At 48.8% G+C, this 22746-nt stretch overlaps 1 protein-coding gene across 2 annotated transcripts in view; it reads left to right on the top strand.

The window, feature by feature from the left end:
* MYOZ1 (myozenin 1) overlaps positions 1-22746 on the top strand; it is a 48896-nt gene that overhangs the window by 9472 nt on the left and 16678 nt on the right. Inside the window, exons 2-3 of one of the 2 annotated variants that reach the window (XM_048504544.1) lie at positions 6478-6570; positions 8930-9111. In XM_048504544.1, coding sequence (XP_048360501.1) covers positions 6495-6570; positions 8930-9111 — 258 coding nt within the window. In that variant the 5' untranslated portion in view covers positions 6478-6494. The remainder of the gene's footprint in view (positions 1-6477; positions 6571-8929; positions 9112-22746) is intronic. The other variant, XM_048504545.1, reaches the window with a different exon arrangement.

The following is a 22746-nucleotide window of genomic DNA, read 5'->3' on the forward strand; positions in this document are numbered from 1 at the left end:
TTTGGGTGTTACTATTATGGAGTATGTAATGAATGAGATTCTAAAATAAGATCTAAAGGAAAAAATGTTAGTTTGAACTATGGTAGCTGCGAGGCAGACAAAGGCTGAGGCACTTTGCTGACAGCTCCAGATCTTCATATGCAGCAGTGGTGGTGGCGGCGGCAGCATGAGGCAGTCCCCGTCAACAGACGCATGAAGTTGGCTGAGAAAGCAGCAGGGGCCAGAGCTCCACATCAGACGAAACCGCAAATGAAGCAGAGCCGTCTAATTACACGAATCAGTGGAGGAAACCGATCTGTAGCCCAGGATGCCACTTGATGCTTGAATTGCTCCCAAAATCTGATTGATGGGAGCTGGCCGGAAAAGGCTGGGATGAATCCCGTAATTGCCACCTGGCATCAACTTTTCCTCTGAAACATCTGGGCCCTGGCAGTGCCATTGGCAGAGCGCATTGGCATCTTTCGCCAAAGGAAAGCCTGGCAGTTTAGAAAAGAGGAGACCAAAGGCAAGGGGGGAATGACGCACACATCATAGAGGTTTATGAAATTGTGCACAGAGAGAACTTTTGCTCCCTCTCCTAAAATACAACAAATTGAGGACATCCAATGAAGTTGACGGGCATTAGACTCAGGACAGACAAAAGGAAAGACTCCTTTACTCAATGGGGGATTAAAATGTGACATCTGCTGCCAGAGGATTGTAGGGATGGGCATGGGCATTGGAGCTATAGAAGGGGATTAGACAGATTCACCGTCCATCAGTGACTATGAGAGACAGTGATTCCAGGGAACCTCCATCTAAACCCCAGAGCCAGGAGGCAGCAACATCACCCTCCATGCTGGCCCTCCAAAACAACTGGTTGGCCACTATGTGAGGTAGTTTGGGCCAGTGGTGGGTTCCAAAAATTTTAGTAACAGGTTCCCATGGTGGTGGGATTCAAACAGTGGCGTAGCGCCAATGGGGCTGGGCAGGGCACGATGGGGTCGTGGCCGGGCATTCCAGGGGCGGGGCATTAATAATTTCTCTGTTACTGTAAAAAAACTCTTACTGTAAAAAAAAGTTCCTAATTTCCAGCTGGTATCTTTCTGTCCATAATTTAAACTCATCATAGCAAGTCCTATCGTCTACTGCCAACAGAAACAACTACTCCTCTAATAGACTGCCGGTCAAATACTTAATACGTTCAAATACTTAATTTTGTTTCTAGAAATCAAAAGAAGGATACTTTCCTTAAACAAGGAACTTTACCATATTTCTAAAACATGTTTTTAAAACAGCCCAACAGGGAGAATTATCCCGTTTTCTACCTTCACTAACCAGCCACATAGGAAACAACAGGACTTTATGACTTTTGGACCTAATGGAATTTCTAACGGAAAAGCAGACCCAAACAGTAACCCCCTCTCGGCACACACAAATAATTAGTAACCCACTCTCAGGAACTGGTGAGAACCTGCTGGATCCCACCTCTGGTTCGGGCCCTCCAGAGCCCACAATCTACTCTCAAAGGAGTTCTCTTTTCCAGTTGGTTGACACAGGCAGAAGGGGAAATAGGCCAGGATACATCTATGAGTGGAGAGTCAGAAATTCAAGACACCAAGTACAGATGTTGACGACACAACCCTCCAGCACCTGTGTCCTGAAACAGGCTCTCCTACTGCTTTTCCTGCGAGTGTGCCCCAACCAGATTATCCCAGGGTCCTGTTAAACCCTCTTAAGTTTTTGGCACTCCTGCTTTCCGTACTGAGAGCTTCACGTGACCCCCTCGCTGCCCGTGGTTGCCATTTTGTTTGACTAAGGCAATGCATATTGCTTCCAGTTCAGTGCCCGCAACTGGAAACAACTCTCTCAGTCCCACCCACCTCACAGGGTGTTTGTTGTGAGGGGGGAAGGGAAAGGAGTTTGTAAGCCCCTTTGAGTCTCCTTACAGGAGAGAAAGGGGGGATATAAATCCAACTCTTCTTCTTCTTCTTCTTCTTCTTCTTCTTCTTCTTCTTCTTCTTCTTCTTCTTCTTCTAGGACCTATCTGTAATCCTGCATTCCAGCATTCTATACTGCAAAATACTTAATGATATTCTACTGTACGGGGCAAAAAGTTGTATCTAGGCCGTACATTGGTGCCTCCCTGTATAAAGGATTTGCAAGTACACGCACAATTATTGCTAGTTGCTCTTCTTTAGTAGAAGATACTTGTCTAGATGCACGTTCTGGAATTCAGCCCTTCTATTATTCCATCAGAGTGACAATCAAAATCATGGTAGTGATTTCTCTGAGATTCTTTCCTCCCACCCCTTTGGCACATTCTTATTGCCACGGAGTGATGTATTTTGCATCAGCATTGTTGAAATGTAACGATTCGCTGTCCTAAGTCAAGCACTCAGTTACATCATTCCCTTCATAACTTTTCTCCTCTTCTCCATCACGAATGTGCACGTGGGCACCGATAAAACATTGCAAAACCTCAGGCCACTGATATACGTCCAGTCTTCTTTGCATTGAGTGTTCACTCCCTTCAGGTTGGATTCTTGGTTATGCAACATATTTCCCTCCCTCCCAAACTCAGATCAGAGAACCTCCGTGGTTCTAAGAACTCTGGAAGGATGACTTTTCCTCTCCCTGTGCAGGAAGCCTGAAGGGAAACCGTGTGCATTTTGCTTTCTTCAGGCTTTCTCATTCCTTCCCACCTTCCCCTGGCCAGTTAACAACAGGAGGGAGTGGGTGGCAATGTGTGGGGGGGGGAGTGGGGGGGGGGGTTATGAGTTAACTCTGTCCCTTGTGAAAAAGATTGAGTCCGTTTGGAGTTCCTGTGCTTCCCAAACTGCCTGTCAACATGAGAGCAGCAAAGAACAAGATGTTGTCTGTTTCTTTGTTTTCATGCTAAAACTGACGTAAAACACAAAGAGTCTCTCAAATTACCATATATAGTTGCGTATAAGTTGAGTTTTTCAGCACATTTTTTTTGCTGAAAAAGCCCCCCTCGACTTATACACGAGTCTGCTGTACTTTAAAAAATATTTTAGGGTTTTTACTTTGTCGGCCGCCAGGGGGCGCAGTTTTTAGGCTAGCAGCACCAAACTTTCAGGATATCATAAGGTTTGGTTCAGAGGGTCCAAAGTTATGGACCCCCAAAGGGGGTGCCCCATCCCCCATTGTTTCCAATGGGAGCTAATAGTAGATGGGGCTACATTTTGAGGCTCCATAACTTTGGACCCCTTGAACCAAACTTCACTAAACCTGGGTGGCATCATCAGGATAATCTCTTGCTGATATCAGCCAGGTTTGGTGATGTTTGGCTCAGGGGGTCCAAAGTTATGGCCCCTAAAGGGGGTGCCCCATCCCCCATTGTTTCCAATGGAAGCTAATAGTATATGGGGCTACATTTTGAGGGTCCATAACTTTGGACCCCCTGAACCAAACTTCACCAAACCTGGGTGGTATCATCAGGAGGGTCTCCTAAAGATACTCTGAAATGTTGGTACTGCTAGCATAAACATTCCTCCCCTGACAGGTTGTGTGAATGGCCCTTCTAAAATGACACCTGCCATGTGCAATTTTAAAAATATGTACACTAAAAATAATGAACTATTCTTTTAAAAAGCAGGGTAGTTTTGAGTCACAGCCTTAACAGGCAATGTTCAATTCCTGTTTTTATTGTAAGCATCCATTGTTTCAAAACCCCTTCCTTACAAAAAAAAAAAAACTAAGGCTTTTTTGTACTTTTTAAATTTATTGTTGATACCCATATTGTTCTTGTTGACCCTCTTTTCCACTTACAGAGCTTGCTCACTGTTTTTCTTTGAAATAAATATTCAAAAGCATTTCTTAACCCCACTGATGCCCGCTGCTAATTAATGTAATTTTTTATTGGTATCTATTTTCTATTTTTTGAAATTTCTCACCCTTAAAGCAAAGCTGCTGCATTTCCCACTCCTCGACTTCACATCGGCCGGCGAGTCAATAAGTTTTCCCAGTTTTTTGTGGTAAAATTAGGTGCCTCGACTTATATGCGGGTCGACTTATACACGAGTATATACGGTAAATCAGTGGGAAGAGAAGGGCTCCCAACTTCATCTGCACTGAGTATAAATACACTTAAAAGGTTATTACTTGCTCTCTAGTTACAATTATAAAATTAATTATTAATTGCTACTACTAATAAGCGTTCCATTTTTCTCTATGTCTATTGTATCTATTTTCCTATTCTTCTATCTCTCAAATCCACAAACTGTCCATTTTTCCCCGTTTTTCTCAAAAAGTCGATCTCGGTTTTCCAATCATCTAAGAATTGAGATAAGTTATTTTCCCAAAAACATTTCACCTACTGATGCCTCAATTAATGTAATTTTATTGGCATCTATTTTTATTTTTGAAATTTACCAGCAGCTGCTGCATTTCCCACCCTCGGCTTATACGCGAGTCAATAACTTTTCCCAGTTTTTTTGGTGGTAAAATTAGGTGCCTCGACTTATATGCGGGTCGACTTATACACGAGTATATACGGTAACGCTAGATCACAGATGGTCCAAGGGGCGGGGGCAGGCAACCCCAACAGATGGAGGCTGCATGGAAAAAGCAAGGAGGAGGGAAGGGGGGGGGAAATGGCAAATTGGCTTAGCTAGGGACATTTCCCAGCAGGATAGTCTCAGGTTTAAACAAAAAAAAGCGGGAAAACCCCCCTGTAAATCAAACAGCCCCAGGGCAAGTCGTGTATGTGCCAAGGGCCACAGTCCTGATGTGATATCAAGCTTCTGAGCTGATTGAAATGCACTCCCCTCGATGAGTCACGGGTCATGAGCCACCTGGTTCACCGGTGTCTCGGAATTGATTATCGAATTTTACTCAGGTGATATTCAGACGCTGATGCTCTCCTCTCCGCACGTAAGAGGAGAGCATCAGCGTCTGGGCCTAATCCTCACCTGGGGGCAAGACCATTGTCCCTTTGTCCGGGACACCCGGTGGTTGTGAGCCAGGTAGTTCATGACCTGTGACTCATCGGGGGATGAGGGGTGGGGGAGCGGTGCGACCAGAAGGCCGTAGGAGCACCGGTGTGCCAGCACTCTACTTACGGTGCTGCTGGGTCAGCAGTGCATCCCTACACTTGAGGGCAGATATAAAAAAATTCCGTATATCGACAGGCTTTGCCCATGTGATATGGGGGAAATAGAGACCCTGACACATATTTTTTTTTACGATGCCCCACTCACAAAGAAATGAGGGCAAAACGGTTTGACTCTCTTCCAACATCAATTTTTCTTGGCCCCGAGGATTGTGCCACGGAAAGACTGTCAGAAGATGCCCATCCGAATATTTATTTATTTATTGATTGATTGATTGTTTGGACTTTTATACCGCCCCATCCCCAAAGGGCTCTGGGCGGTGTACAGTATAAAATATTGATATAGGTAAATAACTAAAACCTTTAAAACAGCGATAGCAACAATAATAACAGTAATAGAGGCATCCGGCCAACCCCATATTTTAATATGTAATATATAAATATAACCAGAGAGGTGGCAAAATTTAGTGCTTATGTGGTTAAAAGGCGTGGACAAGTAGGGCAATAAAAATAGGGACTCTGGATCAATGATTTTATCTTTTATTCCAATTTTATTCCAATTTTTAACTTGAACTTATATTATGGTTTGGACAAACAGTCTTTGGAAACTGGTTACCTCAATTTTATTTTGTATCTGGTCTGGAAATGTACCATCTGGATTTTATATTTTATATTTGATATTTTCTGGTCTTTGACCGAAATAAAATATTGATTGATTGATAACCTGTGAAACAGCATCACTGGTTGCAACATCACAATTGGGAGATGCGCAAGTCTCAGTCTGGTTAGTGCTTGCCTGGTAGATCTGCTGGGCCGCTCAAATGTGATCCTTGGCGTTTTGTTCTTGGGGGCTAGAAAGTCTCAGGAGAGAAATGTAACGAAATGAACTGTGCAGTGTTTTACCAGTGTGTAAGAGAGCAGGTTTGCATCAGTGAAACACAAACCGGCTCTTGGCACATTTTATCAATGCACGGGGACGTGGCCACAAACGGCCACAAATGCAGAGGAGAAAAAACAATGTGCTACTGAAAGAAAATAAAAGTGAATTAAGAATTAAGCACAGTCCAAAGAGGAACAGAGAAGGGACGGAGTAGGGGACGTGAATTCTGCTAAGCCTCAGTATATTTGGCAGCTGGAAACTGCCTAGCCCACTGAGACAGAATGTTCTGGAACTGGTCAGAACGAGGGCAAAACTTCCCACCGGAGAAGCGTTGGCACAGATGCTCTGCTCAGAGGCCCTTTAGAAGATGGTTCTCTGGCATGCTTGGAGTGTGTCTGAACGGGTGGGTTGGCAGATCTCCTGCATACAAAGGAGTCGTATAGAGTGGGTAAGCATGCGATAAAAATCACGAGCGAGGCGGGCAGCGGCGTCGTGTGTTGTGTGAACGGGCACTCATTTCCACTGTTCCCTTCCCATCCAGAAAACCCCTTGCCCAGCATGCCTCTTGCAGGAACCCCGGCTCCCAACAAGAAGAGAAAACCAACTAAGCTCATTTTAGAACTAACCCAAGAAGGTAAGATGTACGCTTGTGCGTGCATGCAAACACGCAGATGTGCACGCGGGCGCACAAAAACACGTGCCTCCCTGGAGCCCCTCCCCCATATGTCTGTATTGTCTGAAGACTGTCACGCAGAGGCCCATGGGGAATCCTCCTCCAAGGGGGAGAGGGGGACCACCTCAGCATGTGGGAAGGGGGGAGCACCTGGACCACGGAGCTGAGATTTTGATTGCAAGCCAAGAGCTGCAGGATCAGGGCAAGGGGATGAAGGGGCTGGGGAGTCACTGGATGTCCTCACCCCTGAGAAGTGACCAGGCTTGGCCCAATGGACATCTCTGGCCCACAAGCGTTGCGGGGGCTAGTCCGGGACAGGCGCACAAAACACAAAGCAGAAGACAGAGATCAAAACACCTAAAACAAAATGATGGCGTGATAAGGGTCAGGGAAAATGCAAGGAAGCTTGTGGAAGAAGTCCCCCTGGCCACAGCAGTGAGTGGGCACACGGCACAGTCCCCCCCCGTCCCCTCCCTCCCAACCTTTAGACAGGTCATCTCTCCGCTTGTGGGGAAGAACAGCCATGTGGCTTGGTGAGGGGCCAGGGCAGGAGTCTGCAACCTGTGGCTCTCCAGATGTTCATGGACTACAATTCCCATCAACCCCTGCCAGCATGGGTTTGAACCTGGAATGAGTTTCAGGGGCCACCCTGATCTGAGAAGGTTGGGTTTTCAAAACCATTAGTGTCTTTTCCAGTACTGATTCCTGGGTGTCAATCTGAGTGTTTTATTCTGTCTTTTGACGCTGGTTGAATGCTGCACACTGTGTCGGTGGGTCTGTCCCACAAACACACCTCCACTCAACACAGGCTGTGAGGACAACAGGGATTCTCGTCGGATGCCCCTGCATGCGTTCCCGCTTGCCAAAGGCACAGCTCGTGTGGCCAATGTCGGCTGAATGATGTTGTTCTTCATGGGGAGAGGGATTTGTCTGTGGCAGCAGGCGGTGTGTGGCTGATGGTGTGGGCAGTGTGGCAAGAACTTGGGCTTCTTAAAACTAGGTGGCATCACCTGAACAGAACATACAGGGGCGGAATGTTTTCAGAAGCGTGAGAAAATGAGGTGCAGTTGTCAATTATAGCGGCAAATCTTTGTCTGTGTTTTTTGCATCAGCACAGAATCGTAGGAAGATCACGAAACTGCCTTAGGAGGCGGTAACAGTAGCTTTCTCCGCCTCAGTTCTGACAGGCAACATATGGCAAGGCAATAATGAATTGACAAGGAAAACACAGACAACACTGTGCATGGCTGATAAAGAAAGTGACTCTTGTAGGCCCTGAGGTTTGTCATGTAATTCGCTCAGAGCCGTGATGCCAAATCTAGGGCACTCAGCCTATTATTTAGAAGGCCTCTCTGTAAACAAGCCACACTTCAGCAAACACAACCACCAGAGGTGTGCACGTCTGCCTGGTAGGCCTGAAGCTATGGCCATGCCCTGTTTGACTCACCTTGTCCCGGATCTGAGCACAGATAGAAAAACATACCAGCCTGTAAATGTCTGTGTCCCGGATCAGACTGCTTTGTATACCTTAGAAATAGGCGTGCCTGTTCAGATTTTACAGGGACACTGTGCTCCCAAAACTGTGTTTGCCAAGGTAATGGGGAAGGCTCAGCAGGGGTGTTTGGCAGGTGGCAGACAGAGGCGTTTTCCCCACGGCCAATATATCCTGGGATAAGAAAGTGAACCATCCCAGTTTGGGCGTGAATTCCGCAAGACTTCCGTGACTAAATCGGGCCCGCCCTGTGAGATTTGCCTTATCCCGCGGCTTTCAAAAAATGATAAAATTGGCAGTTCTTTTGAAAAAGCGCACACCGATCCCGTGCCCGTGCAAACACCACGGGAGATGGGTTGGTTTATTTTTCAGGCATTGGCCCCACCCCTTAGCTGCAGCCAATCAGAACGTCGGAAAACTGGAATCTACGTAAACTACGTAAGCTACGTAAACATTCATGTGGAAAATGAAAATAAACCAGGGGCTCACGCGTAATTCACTGGAGTTCTTCCTCCCGGCCGTGCGAAGGGAGAAACCGGGATAAAAACACCCTGGGATACATGATCTCAGGTCTATCCCAGGATATTTTGTCTGTGGGGAAAATGCCAGAGAGATTAACTTTTCCCCTTCAGCCCCAAGCCTCTTAGTTTCACCTCCATAGCACAACCATCACAGACTCTGAACTTCAGAGAAGGCAGTTTCCACCACTGATACTTCCTTCAGCGGACTGTGCAGTGAATTTCGCTGTTTGCCATTAGAGACGAGGCAGTGAGGGGTGAGGGTTTGGGTGCCCGCAGATTTAACCCCCTTCTCAATGTAATCCTTCAGTCATGCCACAAGAAGGGTCCAAGCTGAACCTGGGGAAGAAGATCAGCACCCCCAAGGACGTGATGCTGGAAGAGCTCTCTCTCCTCACCAACAAGGGATCCAAGATGTTCAAGCTTCGCCAGATGAGGGTGGAGAAATTCATCTATGAGAACAATCCAGATGCCTTCATGGACAATTCTGTGGTAAGTACAGCGTGCGCCCGGGGCTGCCCAGCTGACTTCTGGTGCCTCCGCTGACCGTAGGGGACATGGGAGGCTCAGGTGGTTGGGTGGGTCAGCCTAAATGAGGTGGTGAACAGTTTTAGAGGATCAGGAGTTACACCAAGATTGCCAGCTCCAGAAGTGAGAATTACCCAGAGATCTGGGCGGTGGGGCCTGGGGAGGGCGGGGATCGGGTAGGGGAGGGACCTAAGTGGGACATGCCATGGAATTCCCCTTCCAAAGTGGCCATTTTCTCCAGGGGACCTGACCTCAACCACCTGGAGATCTCCAGCCACTATGGCCCTTTCCACACTCACCGTTTGCTGCGCGCTACTCTCGCCGAGTAGCTCGGGGTCCAACTGCACTCCCCACTACAGGGGCAGCGACAACGCAGCTGCCCCGACTCTGCTGCTCTTGCGCCCCCTCAGCACAGGTCATTCTGGCGCTGCTCAAAACGGCGCCTTTTGATGACCCCGCGCAGAGCGCAGGGCAGTGGGGAAGCCCGGGGAACACGACCCTCGCACTAAAAAGATCCTGGACCAGACGAAACGGACATCATTTTAAAAGTGGGGAAACGGCCGATGTGGAAGTTGGAAACCCTACTTGTACCCCATAAGGCAATTCCATGTACTGAGGGGTTAGTTTCTCCAGTTCCCCTTCCTTCCGCCTGCTGGGTTAGCTGGCCCTCTTGCAATCAGGGTCTGCTGTGAGAGAGTGCGGAGATGTGCTTCCTCTTCCAGCTCATGCGCATCTTTCTGTCTGGAAAGATAATTCTGGGTCTCTGCAGCACCCCTCACAGTACCCTTTCTGAGGTCTGGGGAGGCAGGAAAACTCCCTTCCAGCACTCAGCTCAGAACATCCATCCATGCTGGAACAAGGCTATCCACATAAGCTGCACAGCACTGACTGCACTGCCTCCTTGGCCACGGCCAGCGCCAACACTGCTGGGCTTGAGAGACCCAGGCTCAACCCCTGCTCTGCCGTGAACCTCAAGGGTGGCCTCCAGCCAGCCCTTCTCATTGAGCCTTGCCTACCTGTTGGGAAGATGGGGACTGTGGAAGACAGTGGGAGCTAAGAATATCATCACCATCACCATCATCATCAAGATCATCACCACCACTACCACCACCCGTTTTCAGCTCTAGTACATCAACAGAAGCCAGTCACTATGGCAACTGTATATGCTGAAGTGAATTATCACTAACTCACACCTTGTTGGTGTGAATGGGTGCCATGCTGATCAGAGGCTTTCCCCCCACATTTTAATTTCCCCCCCGGCACTTCAGTGTTCTGTTGCTGCTGCAGTGACCCACGGGTGCGCTGGATTTTTTTAAAAGACATGCCTCTGATGCCCCCCCCAAGAGCTTGCAGAGGAGTGAGAGGAACTGCTCCTTTAGGGGCGGGGGAGAGGCAGACAAAGGTGAAGCCAGCCAGATGGATGCTGGGGCCATTTCACTCTCCCTGTGCAGGCAGGGACAAGATGGCACTTCCCCTGATCTTTGAAGATGCAGGGCTTCTTGGATCTGCAGCACAAAAAAGCATGCTGGTGAAAGTCTGCCCTGAAAGGAATGTATGCTCACTTGGGTCGATTCCGCACTTGCGTTATCGACCTAAGTGCTCCGCACAACCACTGGGATCAACGTGGTTTTGTACCAGCTTCGCTCCGTGTAACGGTCAAATTTCCGACTCCAGTTGGGAACTACTACTTTTTTAGGGAACCACGCTCGCACTCAGCTCGATTCCAGTAAATTGCGGAATCTCTGGTGCCAGGAGTCCCCCATTCAGCCAATCACAGCTGAGTGTTTCGGGCATGCGTACAGCTGGCCAATCAAAAAACGCCACCGTCCCTCCATTCCTGTGGCAGTTTTTATTATAACGTGTGTGGGGATAGACGGAACATGGCCGTAGAACAGTAGCCAATTGGAACGGAGCGGCGAAGAGGCACAGGATGATTCCGCCCTCCGAGCTGGGATCAAGCTAGTTGCAGTGGGGAACAACAATGGCTTCGACCTAGGTTAGTACCTTTCTCAGGAAACTGGGTTGAACCTATTTTACTCGTGTGTGGAATCACCCAAGGTGTTTTCTCTTGAGCACTGTCCAATAGGAAACATTGTGCCTGCCTCTGGAATAGGCTGCTCACAGGTCTACGGTGGTTTATAGTGCAATCCACAGTAGAGTTACACCCTTCTATGTCCTTTGACTTCAAATGACTTAGATGTAGAAGTCCTTAAGACAGTGTGTAATCATCTGTGTCTCATAAAGAGAACACAATCCAAAGCTCTCTGTGACTGTACAGGGTGAGGAATCTGACAGATAATTTTCACTCAAAACAAACGTAAAAGGCTGGCAGTCACGTAAGACTGAATAACGTCAAAAATAACTAAACAAATGTAATACTATAAACCAGTGGTTCTCAACCTGTGGGTCGCGACCCCTTTGGGGGTCGAACGACCCTTTCACAGGGGTCGCCTAAGACTCTCTGCATCAGTGTTCTCCATCTGTAAAATGGATAAATGTTAGGGTTGGGGGTCTCCACAACATGAGGAACTGTGTTAAAGGGTCACTGCATTAGGAAGGTTGAGAACCACTGCTGTAAACGTAAAGATAATGTGCTATTTACATGAAGCGTTTTCCCCTCAAGCTTTAAATCAAGAAACACAGCAGTGTGTGCATTCAAATCCATTCATTGAGAATCCATAAATTATTCTGAACGAGTCAAGTTGTCATCACACAGCATGCAATGAATGTCCCGTTCAAATGCTGCGGATTCTCTGGTTTAACATAACTATTGTTCACATAACTCCAGAGCTAGTCAGCCTCCCGGGAGACGTTTGTCCTCCACGTGTTTTCAAAAGCTCGTGGTATATTCAGTGCTCATCAAAGTCTTATTCAGACAGCATTCTCAGCATTCCAGATCTTCAACAAAGTCTCTTAACTGCTGCATCAAAGTCCTTGGAAGGTGCTCTACCCCACACTGAAGGGAGGTTCTTTTTGGGACACAGCATCTGTTACAGACAGCTTTCCCCCCCTCCCCAACACACACCACTCAGTACTGCATTTTTCAGAGCATTTTCTCTGACATTGCTCGTGGGTGGGGGGGAGAGACCAAGGTCTCCCTTCCTGGATAAATGTGGGGTCTCCTGAGATGTGCTGCAATTGGCAATGAGGATTGCCATTTGCCCAAATTAATGTGCATAAATTTGCCCCTCCTTGCTGGAACCCAAGACTCCTCCTCAGGGGGGGAGCAAGGGGAAACTGCACCCAGGGTGCATGCGCCCCTGCGCCCCTGCCTCAACGGCGCCCACCCCACCCCAGAATGCCTCTGCCACACCTCTGTCCCGGGGCGTCTGCCCCCGTCCCATGGGAACTACGCCACTGCTTCTCCTGCTATCCCTTTAGGCCCCACCTTGGGCCCCAGAAAATGATCTTGGAAGCTCTGCCAAGAAGGCCAAAAATTACTTTTCCAGGGAACAATGGAATTCTTTTAATAAATGAACAAGCACTGGCTGAACATCCGGAACTAACAACATCTGCCCTTTTCATGCTGCCAAGCCCTGGATCTGTTACCAATATCGGACTCAGTGATTTCAATCAAAAGCCTTTGTTGACAGACAGCAGCATGACCACGGAAGAAGCCAGTTCTAAAGACTGGCTTCCCAAGCACCCTTTTATGTCCACCAATGTGCCCCCCTTCCCTCCATCCCCTGGAGATACCAAAGCAAAAGCAATACAGAGCAGGAATGTGAGAGCCATTAGTTCTCAAGGTCAAACGAAGGGCTATCAGTCCAAGGGATGCTTGGGTGCAATCTGCATTGCTACAGGTTGCAGAGCACAAAGACAGCAGGAAACCGAAAGTAGAGAAACCCCATTAGCATGACAGAAACCAGGACCCCGTTTGATGTCAGGTGTCCCACCTGACACATGAATAAGCAAGATTCTAGGGCCAATTATACACTGGTGCTCTACCCCGCACTGAAGGGGGAGTCTTTTTGGGACACAGTATCTGTTACAGACAGCTTCCCCCCCCCAACACACACACACACACACACACACACACACACACACACACACACAATGCAGCAGATCCCATAATCTCCACTGTTTGTGAAAATGGGCAAAGAGTGATATTTCCCCCTGCTTCGTAGGGAAGATGAAACAATTGGCCCTGTGTTATTCTTTGCTTCAGGCTTTTTGGATCCACCCTGCCTCCCCTGTCTATTTATGTCCTCAGAATCAGGAGGGCTTTTTAAAACTTTATGTCATTTTCAAGCATTTGTACTATATTAGATCTATCGAAATAGTGACAGATATAATACAGGAGAATGGAAATAACGAGCCTCTCTGTCCCCCCTGCGGCGGCAGCAGCAGCAGGATATGTCTATGAGTGTGCAGATGTGGGAGGTAGGAAAGAATATCAGTTCTAGGACATGGTCCCCTTCTTCAGCAGAATGTGGTCCAGGGAATTGCTTTACCTCTTTTATTTTGGGATGCATTATTTTTGGATATTTTTGAATATTGATATAACTGCAATAATAGCAATAGCGATACAACAGTAATCTAAAGGGCTTTAACAAAGCCAGAATCTTGCAACTCCTGGGTGTGATGAGATGTGTGTCTAACAGTATGCTGGTGGACTGAGTAAAGAGAACCAGGAAAAGCAGTTAGAATTGACAGCTGGGAGAGTTCAGCTGGAAGTGGGTTGCCTCCTTGCATGTAACAGAGAATGTGAGGAGACCCCACTACAACCCCACTATGTAGTAGAGAGCCCTGAGGAAAGCATTCCATACATAATGGGCTTAGGAATCTCTCTCTCTCTCTCTCTCTCTCTCTCTCTCTCCCCTCTTCTGGGACCACCAGTTGCTTGATCTTTCCAGATGTTAGAGTGGGGCCAGGTCATACAAAACCTACTCCTCTGAGTAGGTGGGTTCTGATTCACAGCATACCAAGGCTGAGAGTTCCGAACAACAAACAAACAAACAAACAAACAAACAAACAAAAAGGTTGAGTTCAGGGGTACCTTCAGGACCAACAAAGTTTTATTCTTGGTATAAGGTTACAATGGGCAGGCACTCTTCTTTCAGATATGTTGAGGGTTGAAAACAGGTGTGGAAGTGACAGCTCCGCATGTTGAATATGCATTTTTTAAAATTAAAAGGCTCACGAAATGGTGTTGCAGAGGAAAGGGGGAATCAGTTTTAAAAACCACAAGGCTAGATCACTGCCACTATAGACCTCCACCAGGCGAACCCTCAGCTTCTAAAAGCAAAGTGATTTTCTTCAAATGAAAAAAACGAGGGGGGTCCTAACTGGGGCTATCAATAATTAAGTGCTAGTCTGTGGTTCTTAACAACTCTGCAGCAGTGTTTACCATAGAAATCAGTGTAGGGTTCAAACTGAGTGTAGGGGAAATGTGATTTCCACAGAGCCAGAGAGGCTACTGAGAGAAAGAGGCGTTGCACTCTTGCCCAGCTGAATATTTTAAGACCCCGCCATGCACAGTGCGCTGTCCGTCGAAGGGCACTGCGTTTTCCTGTTTCAAATGAAAATGACACTTTTTTTTGCAATGGCCACTTCTAGAGTCACTGTAACTCCAGACGTGTTGTTAATAACATAGACGGTAAGCATTTCGGGAAGCTCTTCACCGGGGAGGTGGAAATAGAAACACACATGGCCTTCTCAATCATTCCCTTCTGAGCGCACCAAAAGCAGCTTACGGTGTCCCCCCCCCCAGCCCAGGAGGGCCCCCTCCCACAGTGACATCAGGGCCTTGCAATTTCCAGCAGCTCCCTCTCACTGGGATGGATCAGCTTTCAGGGCTTGTTTCTCCTGAAGCACATATAGAAATGCTGGAACCGAGGAGAGCCAAAGTGCCTGGTGGCGCTTCTGGGACGTTGCTGAAGAGTGTCAGGCCTGTGCCATACTCGGCCTGGCATCTCGCACGTCCACTTGAAGGCCACAGCTGGCCCGGCCCTTATCTCTGCCCGAGGCTGAAAAGGTTTCCATTCTTCTGCATGTAACTAGTGAATAGTGCTAAACATTCCCCCCCCCCCCCCTTATCTGCCATTTCCCATAGGGGGAATCGACTGTCTCACAACAATGACTCTCTTCTCACCATCTATTCTTATGCGATGTTTTGGGAATGCGAGGGAGGAGGGATTATGAGTTGAGCAAGTATAAACTGGGGTTCAGAGAGCGAAGCGGTAACTTTAGCTTTCTGAACTTCGGGCTGACACAGTTCCAATAAAGCTCTTGAAACTTGTTTGTTGACTGCAGTACCAGACCCTTACCAAGAGGGCCCAAGTTCATCTGTCTCTCGCTGTCCCCAAAGGAACCAACCAAAGTTAAAGGTGCCCTTCAGCCACCATCTCTTGTTAGCTAACTTGGTGGAGTTAGGAAACCTTTTGGGGCAGGGGGACAAATCCAAACAGCAGTCAACTTTTACAAAAATTATTATTGACTATATATAAATCATCACTCTTTGTTTATTTTTTTCCAATCTGCTTTGGACACCAATATGCACAAACAAAACATTCATCTTAAAAACCAGACTTTATTATGACCTACAGGTCACATCCAGCTCTTAGGAGCAGCAGTGGCATAGGAGGTTAAGAGTTCGTGTATCTAATCTGGAGGAACCGGGTTTGATTCCCCGCTCTGCCGCCTGAGCTGTGGAGGCTTATCTGGGGAATTCAGATTAGCCTGTACACTCCCACACACGCCAGCTGGGTGACCTTGGGCTAGTCACAGTTTTTTTCTGAGCTCTCTCAGCCCCACCTACCTCACAGGGTGTTTGTTGTGAGTGGGGAAGGGCAAGGAGATAGAAAGCCCCTTTGAGTCTCCTGCAGAAGAGAAAGGGGGGATATAAATCCAAACTCCTCCTCCTCCTCCTCCTCCGCCTCCTCCTCCTCCTCCTCCTCCTCCTCCTCCTCCTCCTCCTCCTCCTCCTCCTCCTCCTCCTCCTCCTCCTCCTCTTCTTCTTCTTCTTCTTCTTCTTCTTCTTCTTCTTCTTCTTCTTCTTCTTCTTCTTCTTCTTCTTCTTCTTCTTCTTCTTCTATCCTTGGGTGGTGGTAGAAAGTGCCATCAAGCCACAGTCAACTTATGGCAACCCCATAGGGTCCTCAAGGCAAAAGATGTGCAGATGTGGTTTGTCAAGGCCTGCCCTGGACTTCCATAGTGGTTGTCCTTCCAAGCACTAATCAAGGCTGACCTGCTGGGCTTCTGAGATCTGAGGAGATCAGACTAGTGAGCTGTCAGGGTTGTCAGCCTCCGGGGGTAAGGGTGGGGTGTGGGCTGGAGTCCTCCCTGAATTACTTTTGTCCCTGTAAGGATCTGTTACTCCAGTCAATAATTGAGACTCAGGAAAGGTTCAAGAGCATTATTGAACTGTGTCAGGCCATAGCTGCAGAAAGACGGAGCTGGTGCTCAAGCTTTTGCAGCAGATATATATCTCCAAATATTGCCCATTCGGGTGCTCCCCCCTCCCACCGGTTCCCACAATAGCCTGCATAAGAAAGGGATAGTGTGAAGGTAGTATTGTTATGTGTTCAGCCCAAGGACAGCAATAGAACTCACTCCCTTCTCCAGGAAATGGGGGAAGGAGGGGAGGTTTGCATACTTCACTAGTTACAAGCACAGTAGTACAGAACACAGTGGCCCCTCGGGCCACAGATAACAGCAAGTACAGGAGTGACCTTGGCTGAGTCACCTCTGAGGGTTACTGTGGCAAAACTCGGAGCAAGGCAGTTGCAAGGCAGAAAAGCAGAGATAAACTTTACAGGAGAATCTAGCAGGATGAAAAGTTTGGATTTATATCCCCCCTTTCTCTCCTGTAAGGAGACTCATACCTTTCCCTCCTCCCCCCCCAACAAACACCCTGTGAGGTAGTTGGGGCTGAGAGAGCTCCGGAAAGCTGTGACTAGCCCAAGGTCACCCAGCTGGCGTGTGTTGGAGTGCACAGGCTAATCTGAATTCCCCAGTTAAGCTTCCACAGCTCAAGTGGTAGAGTGGGGAATCAAACCCAGTTCTCCAGATTAGAATGCACCTGCTCTTACCCACTACCCCACTGCTGCCTTCAGCACAGGTCATAACCTCCTGCTTAAATACATGGCAAATATCCCCTACAATTAATTCACATTGACAAACCAACATATTTTGGCCTCTCCATTCTTGGATCACATTTCCTGGCCTCTTTGGAACCTCAAATGTTTGACTGGGATTCAAGGAGGTCAGGTTCTGGATCGTCGGGATGCCTGGCTTTGAACAAGGATACTGAAGTCATTGTGAAAATATGTTGGACCCGTTCAGGGAGGAGGTTCCCGTTTCATGGCCTTCAACTGAACCTCATCAACCTCCCTGGCAGGTTCAGACTTCCATTCTTTTCTGGGCAGCTGAAGCCAACCAGCCACAGGCTGGAGTCTTCACCGAATTCAGGTGGACGACTCATCTTGGGTTGCAGGACTGAGAAAGCCACGGATATGCATTTCGTTGCATGTCGTGCACTGAGCACAACTTTCAAGCAGTTTTGGGGGTCAGCAATCCCCACTTAATTATTGCAGACTGTTTTGTGGATGTGACCACATGCAGGCCCTTTCCATACGGGCGGAATAGAGCGCCCCAGGGACGGCAAAAACACCGTCCCTGGGGAAGCGTTCGCCGTCCTGTCCGCCCCGGAGCAGCGTGAAACTGCCACTTTAAACCTCGCTCATCGAGTGAGGTTTTTGAAAAGCGGTGTCTTCCCGCTGGCCCAGTGTGAACCGCGTTGCTGGGAAGACGTCGCTTTTGCCCTCTCTTCCACTCACCTCTTCTTCCAGTGGAGGGCTGGAGGGACACGTCCACGCTGCCTTCCGACCCCTGGAGGTCAGAGGGTAGCATGGGCGTGTCCCTCCAGCCCTCCAGAGCAACACTGGAAGAAGAGATGAGTGGAGGGGACCGAAGGAGAGGCAGCTCTGTGCAGAGCCGCCTCTCCGGCTAGGGAGAAAGTTGGGGCTGCTCGCACACTACAGTGCGAACAGTACCTGAGCCTCCACCGGCATAATTTATGCCGGTGGAGGTTCGTTTCTGTGGCTGTGCAGAAACAGCCTCAGTGTTTCAAGAGACATCTTGCGGCTGCCGTCTGCATTTCTTTAGCACTTTTCTGCTCATTTCTGTGGTGGTAGAAAGTGCCAGCAAGTTGCAACCAACTTATGGCAACTCCTTGTGGGGTTTTCAAGAGAGGAACGGAGAGGGGTTGCCATTGTTTGCCTCTGTGTAGTGACTCTGAATGTCCCTGATGGTCCCCCATCCGACTTAGCTTCTGAGATCTGGTGAGGTTGTGCTCGCTGGCCCATCCAGCTCAGTACCAGACTGCAAAATACCTTCTGGCCTTTTGCATTTCCCTGGCTATATGAGGCTGGCAGGGACCAGTGCAGGAGGCAGATGCGGATGACGGCAAGACCCATTCTGAGAAGGCTGAGGTGCCTGTTTTGGGGTATACCGCATCTGCAGCATCATACATTCCTGCCTTCAAGATGGCCTGCATCTCACGCCCAGCCTCTGATTGTCTATGACCAGCATTTGTGCTTCTCTGTGCTCACCACCGGAACAGACAGCCCCGCCAGCTTCTGTGTGGCTTCAGGTGCTGGCGATGAAACCTTCATGACTAAGATTCTCTCCTCCCCACGCCATGTTTCCTGACATTCAAGGGAACATTATCAGAGGTGAGATCCAGCAGGTTCTCACAGGTTCCCGAGAGTAGGTTACTAATTATTTGTGTGTGCCGAGAGGGGGTTACTAATGGGTGATTTTGCCACGTGATTTTCGCCTTAGTTACGCCCCTCCTCTCAGCAGTAGCGCGCAGAACTTGAAGCAGTCTAGCAGGAGGTGCACCGGCGTGCGTGGCAGCCTACGCCTGCGTGCATTCGTTTCCCACCCAAGGACCGGTGCAGCTGCTGCGTCCTTGCCACAGCCCCGCCCAGGAATGCCCCACCCAAGAATGCCCGGCCACACCCCTGTCGTGCCCCGCCCAGCCCCATTGGCGCTTCGCCACAGTTTGAATCCCACCACCATGGGAACCTGTTACTAAAATTTTTGGATCCCACCACTGAACATTATCCTTGTGCTTAAAATGGGAAACTCATACATGCCTCGGGAGGGACGTTTGTCAGAGACTCCCCAAGCTCTGCCAGTTCAGCCATGTGCCCAGCCTGCAGATTGGGTGACCCACTGCAAAGTGCAGACTACTGTGCTGTGGGGTATGTGGAGTGGAGCATTAGATAATTCTACACTCTGGTGGGGTTTTCACTTCGCCTTGGCTATATTTAGCTGGCTGAACAGCTGGTCTTGGGAGCCCTGTTTACAGCTTAGAAAGTGCCTCGTTGCTGCACAGAACAGGCAAACGGTTCTTACCCCATAAAAGCAGCCGCAAAATTGAAGGGTTTCCCCAAGCACTTGTAGAGGAGTTTATGTTGTGCAATCGTCAAGTCAGGCCCTCTGAGCATCACACTTCTTGAAGCGCATAATATTGTTGCATAGAACCTGAGAGACTGTTGTAGACTTCCAGACGCATAGCTGCCAGGGAATAGGGTGGGTCCAGAGGTGGGATCCAGCTGGCTCTCACAGGTTCCTAAGAGTAGGTTACTAATTATTTGTGTGTGCCGAGAGGGGGTTACTAATTGGTGATTTTGCCATGTGATTTTTGTCTTAGTTACGCCCCTTCCACTCCTCAGCAGTAGCGCGCAGAACTTGAAGTAGTCTAGCAGGAGGTGCATGGCAGCCTGTGCCTGCGTGCATTCGTTTCCCGCCCAAGGACTGGCGCAGTGGCTGCATTCTTGCCACAGCTCCGCCCAGCAATGCCCCGCCCCAGAATGCCCGGCCACGCCCCCGTCGTTCCCCACCCAGTCCCATTGGTGCTACGCCACTGTTTGAATCCCACCACCATGGGAACCTGTTACTAAATTTTTTGGATCCCACCCACTGGGTGGGTCGTCTTGCCCCAGGCGCGCGCCAGTGTGTGGGTGGGGCGGGGGCGTTCCGGGGTGTGCGGGGGCAGGCGGGGGTGCAGGGCACACATGCGCCCCCGGAGCAGTTCCCCTTCACTACGCCCCTGTAGACTCCTACTGAGGGCATCAGAATTACACATACACACACTAGGTTCTGCCAGGCTTAGGATTTCAACTTGAGTTGGGAAATTCCTAGGTATTTAGAGAAAGGTGGGATGTGGAAAAGAAAGGGACGTCAGCGTCCCAGAGTTCACCCTTCAAAGCAACTATTTTCTCTAGGGAACTGATCTCTGTCACCTGGGGATCAGTTGTAATTCCAGGTGGTCTCTAGCCCCACCTGAGGTTGGCAGCCCAGTCTTCACCCGTGGTCTATGCACCTTGTTCTAACAGACCCCCTTCCCAGTGTCCATCATTACTTACTTTTATCTATCCATCTATCCATCCATCCATCCATCCATCCATCCATCCATCCATCCATCCATCCATCCATCCATCCATCCATCCATCCATCCATCCATCTATCTATCTATCTATCTATCTCTATCTATCTATCTATCTATCTATCTATCTATCTATCTATCTATCTACCCGCCCCGCCCCCGCCCGCCCCCCCCCCCCACCCCCCCCCCCCCCCACCCCCCCCCCCCCCCACCCCCCCCCCCCCCCACCTCACCCCCCCCCACCACCCCCCCCCCCCCCCACCCCCCCCCCCCCCCCCCCCCCCCCCCCCCCACCCCCCCCCCCCCCCACCCCCCCCCCCCCCCACCCCCCCCCCCCCCCACCCCCCCCCCCCCCCACCCCCCCCCCCCCCCACCCCCCCCCCCCCCCACCCCCCCCCCCCCCCTCCCCCCCCCCCCCCCACCCCCCCCCCCCCCCACCCCCCCCCCCACCCCCCCCCCCTCCCCCCTCCCCCTCCCCCCCCCACCCCCCCCCCCCCCCACCCCCCCCCCCCCCCTCCCCCCCCCCCCCCCCCCCCCCCCCCCCCCAACCTTTGGCACTCCAGATGTTACGGACTGCAATTCCCATCAGCCCCTGCCAATTGGCCATGCTGGCAGGGGCTGATGGGAATTGTAGTCCATAACATCTGGAGTGCCAAAGGTTCGCCACCACGGCACTATAGGCTTTTGGTACATCATTTAGCAAAATAGTTAGCATACTTTTCGGACCTAATACAAACTTAACTTTTATCATCTTTTGCATTTTGTCATGAATCTTAATCCAGTATTCTGTTGCTTTTTTACATGTTTACCAGCTATGAAAAAGATTGCATCTGTATTTTGACATTTCCAACATTTTCCAATTTAATCTTTATTAATCTAATTAATACCTTTAGGTGTGATATACCATCTAAAACAGAGGTTCTCAACCTCTTGTTCTTCAGGAGTTCTTTCTAACATCTCCTTGAAACTTTGTGATTCAACCCATGTTTGACATATTCTCACCACTTGTGTGGATCCATACATTTGTGGTGGTATCACTTTATTTCCCCTATTAGACCTTCTGGGAATATCTACACATTCTGGTTTCTCTTCCTCTTGTTCTACATTTGAACTTCTCTCCTCCTCACTCTCACTCATCACTTTAGGGATGTTTAAGCAATCTTGATCTGAGGAAGTTGGTGTGTTCTGATCACTAACTTCAGCATCTGCTAGCAGTTCAGTTAAAGAAGGTAGAAAAACCTCTGAGTTGGCATGTACGTGTTCCCAACCTGAATGCCTCTCAAAATTGGCACTTCTTGAGATCACAACTTTGCCATAACCCAATGTAAATCTGTAACCTTTACAATTTTGAGCATAGCCCACAAATTTCAAATGCTGCCATTTCTGTTTTCCCTTCAGCCTTTGTGCACTGGGAATTAACACATTGGCAAAACTTCCAAACCTTCTAAGATGTTTTAGGGATGGTTTCTTTCCAAATAGCATGAAATGTGGGGTCTGGTTTATGCTAGATCTCCATAACCAATTTATCGTGTGTGGCAGAACAGACAGCTTCCCCCCAATAATGACAAGGAGGTTTAGCATCTTGAAGCATACAATTTCTAATCACCTGTAGAACCTCTAAATGGCTCATTCCGCACATGCAGAATAAAGCACTTTCAAACTGCTTTCAATGCTCTTTGAAGCTGTGCGGAATGGCAAAATCCACTTGCAAACAGTTGTGAAAGTGGTTTGAAAATGCATTATTTTGCATGTGCGGAAGGAGCCAATGTCTCTCAGAGATTGTGTTCTTCTGAGGAATGTATTGATTGGTCAGTCTGTGCACAATACCTTTGGTTTCCAACCAAGACTGGAATTTATTGCTCATGAATTCCCCTCCACAGTCAGTCTGTAGACTTGCCACTTTATGGGGAAAATTTATTTCTATCATGACAACCCAGTTTTTAAATTTCTCAAATGCCTCTACTTGTATTTAAGCAGTAAACAATATGAGTACCTGCTGTAGTCATCAACTATCAGGAGGATATATTAAGCATTCCCCTGACTAGGTGTGAAAGGATCTGCCAAGTCTGCATATACCCATGCAAATGGTCTTTCTAATTGTCTGTTGCTCTCTTTTAATATGGGATAGGACTTCACCTTACATCCACTGCATACAGAGCATTCCAGATAGTGTTTACAGAATTTCACTTGAATATCACAGA

This window comes from Sphaerodactylus townsendi, linkage group LG07 (assembly GCF_021028975.2).
Source record: "Sphaerodactylus townsendi isolate TG3544 linkage group LG07, MPM_Stown_v2.3, whole genome shotgun sequence".
NCBI classification, from domain to species: domain Eukaryota; kingdom Metazoa; phylum Chordata; class Lepidosauria; order Squamata; family Sphaerodactylidae; genus Sphaerodactylus; species Sphaerodactylus townsendi.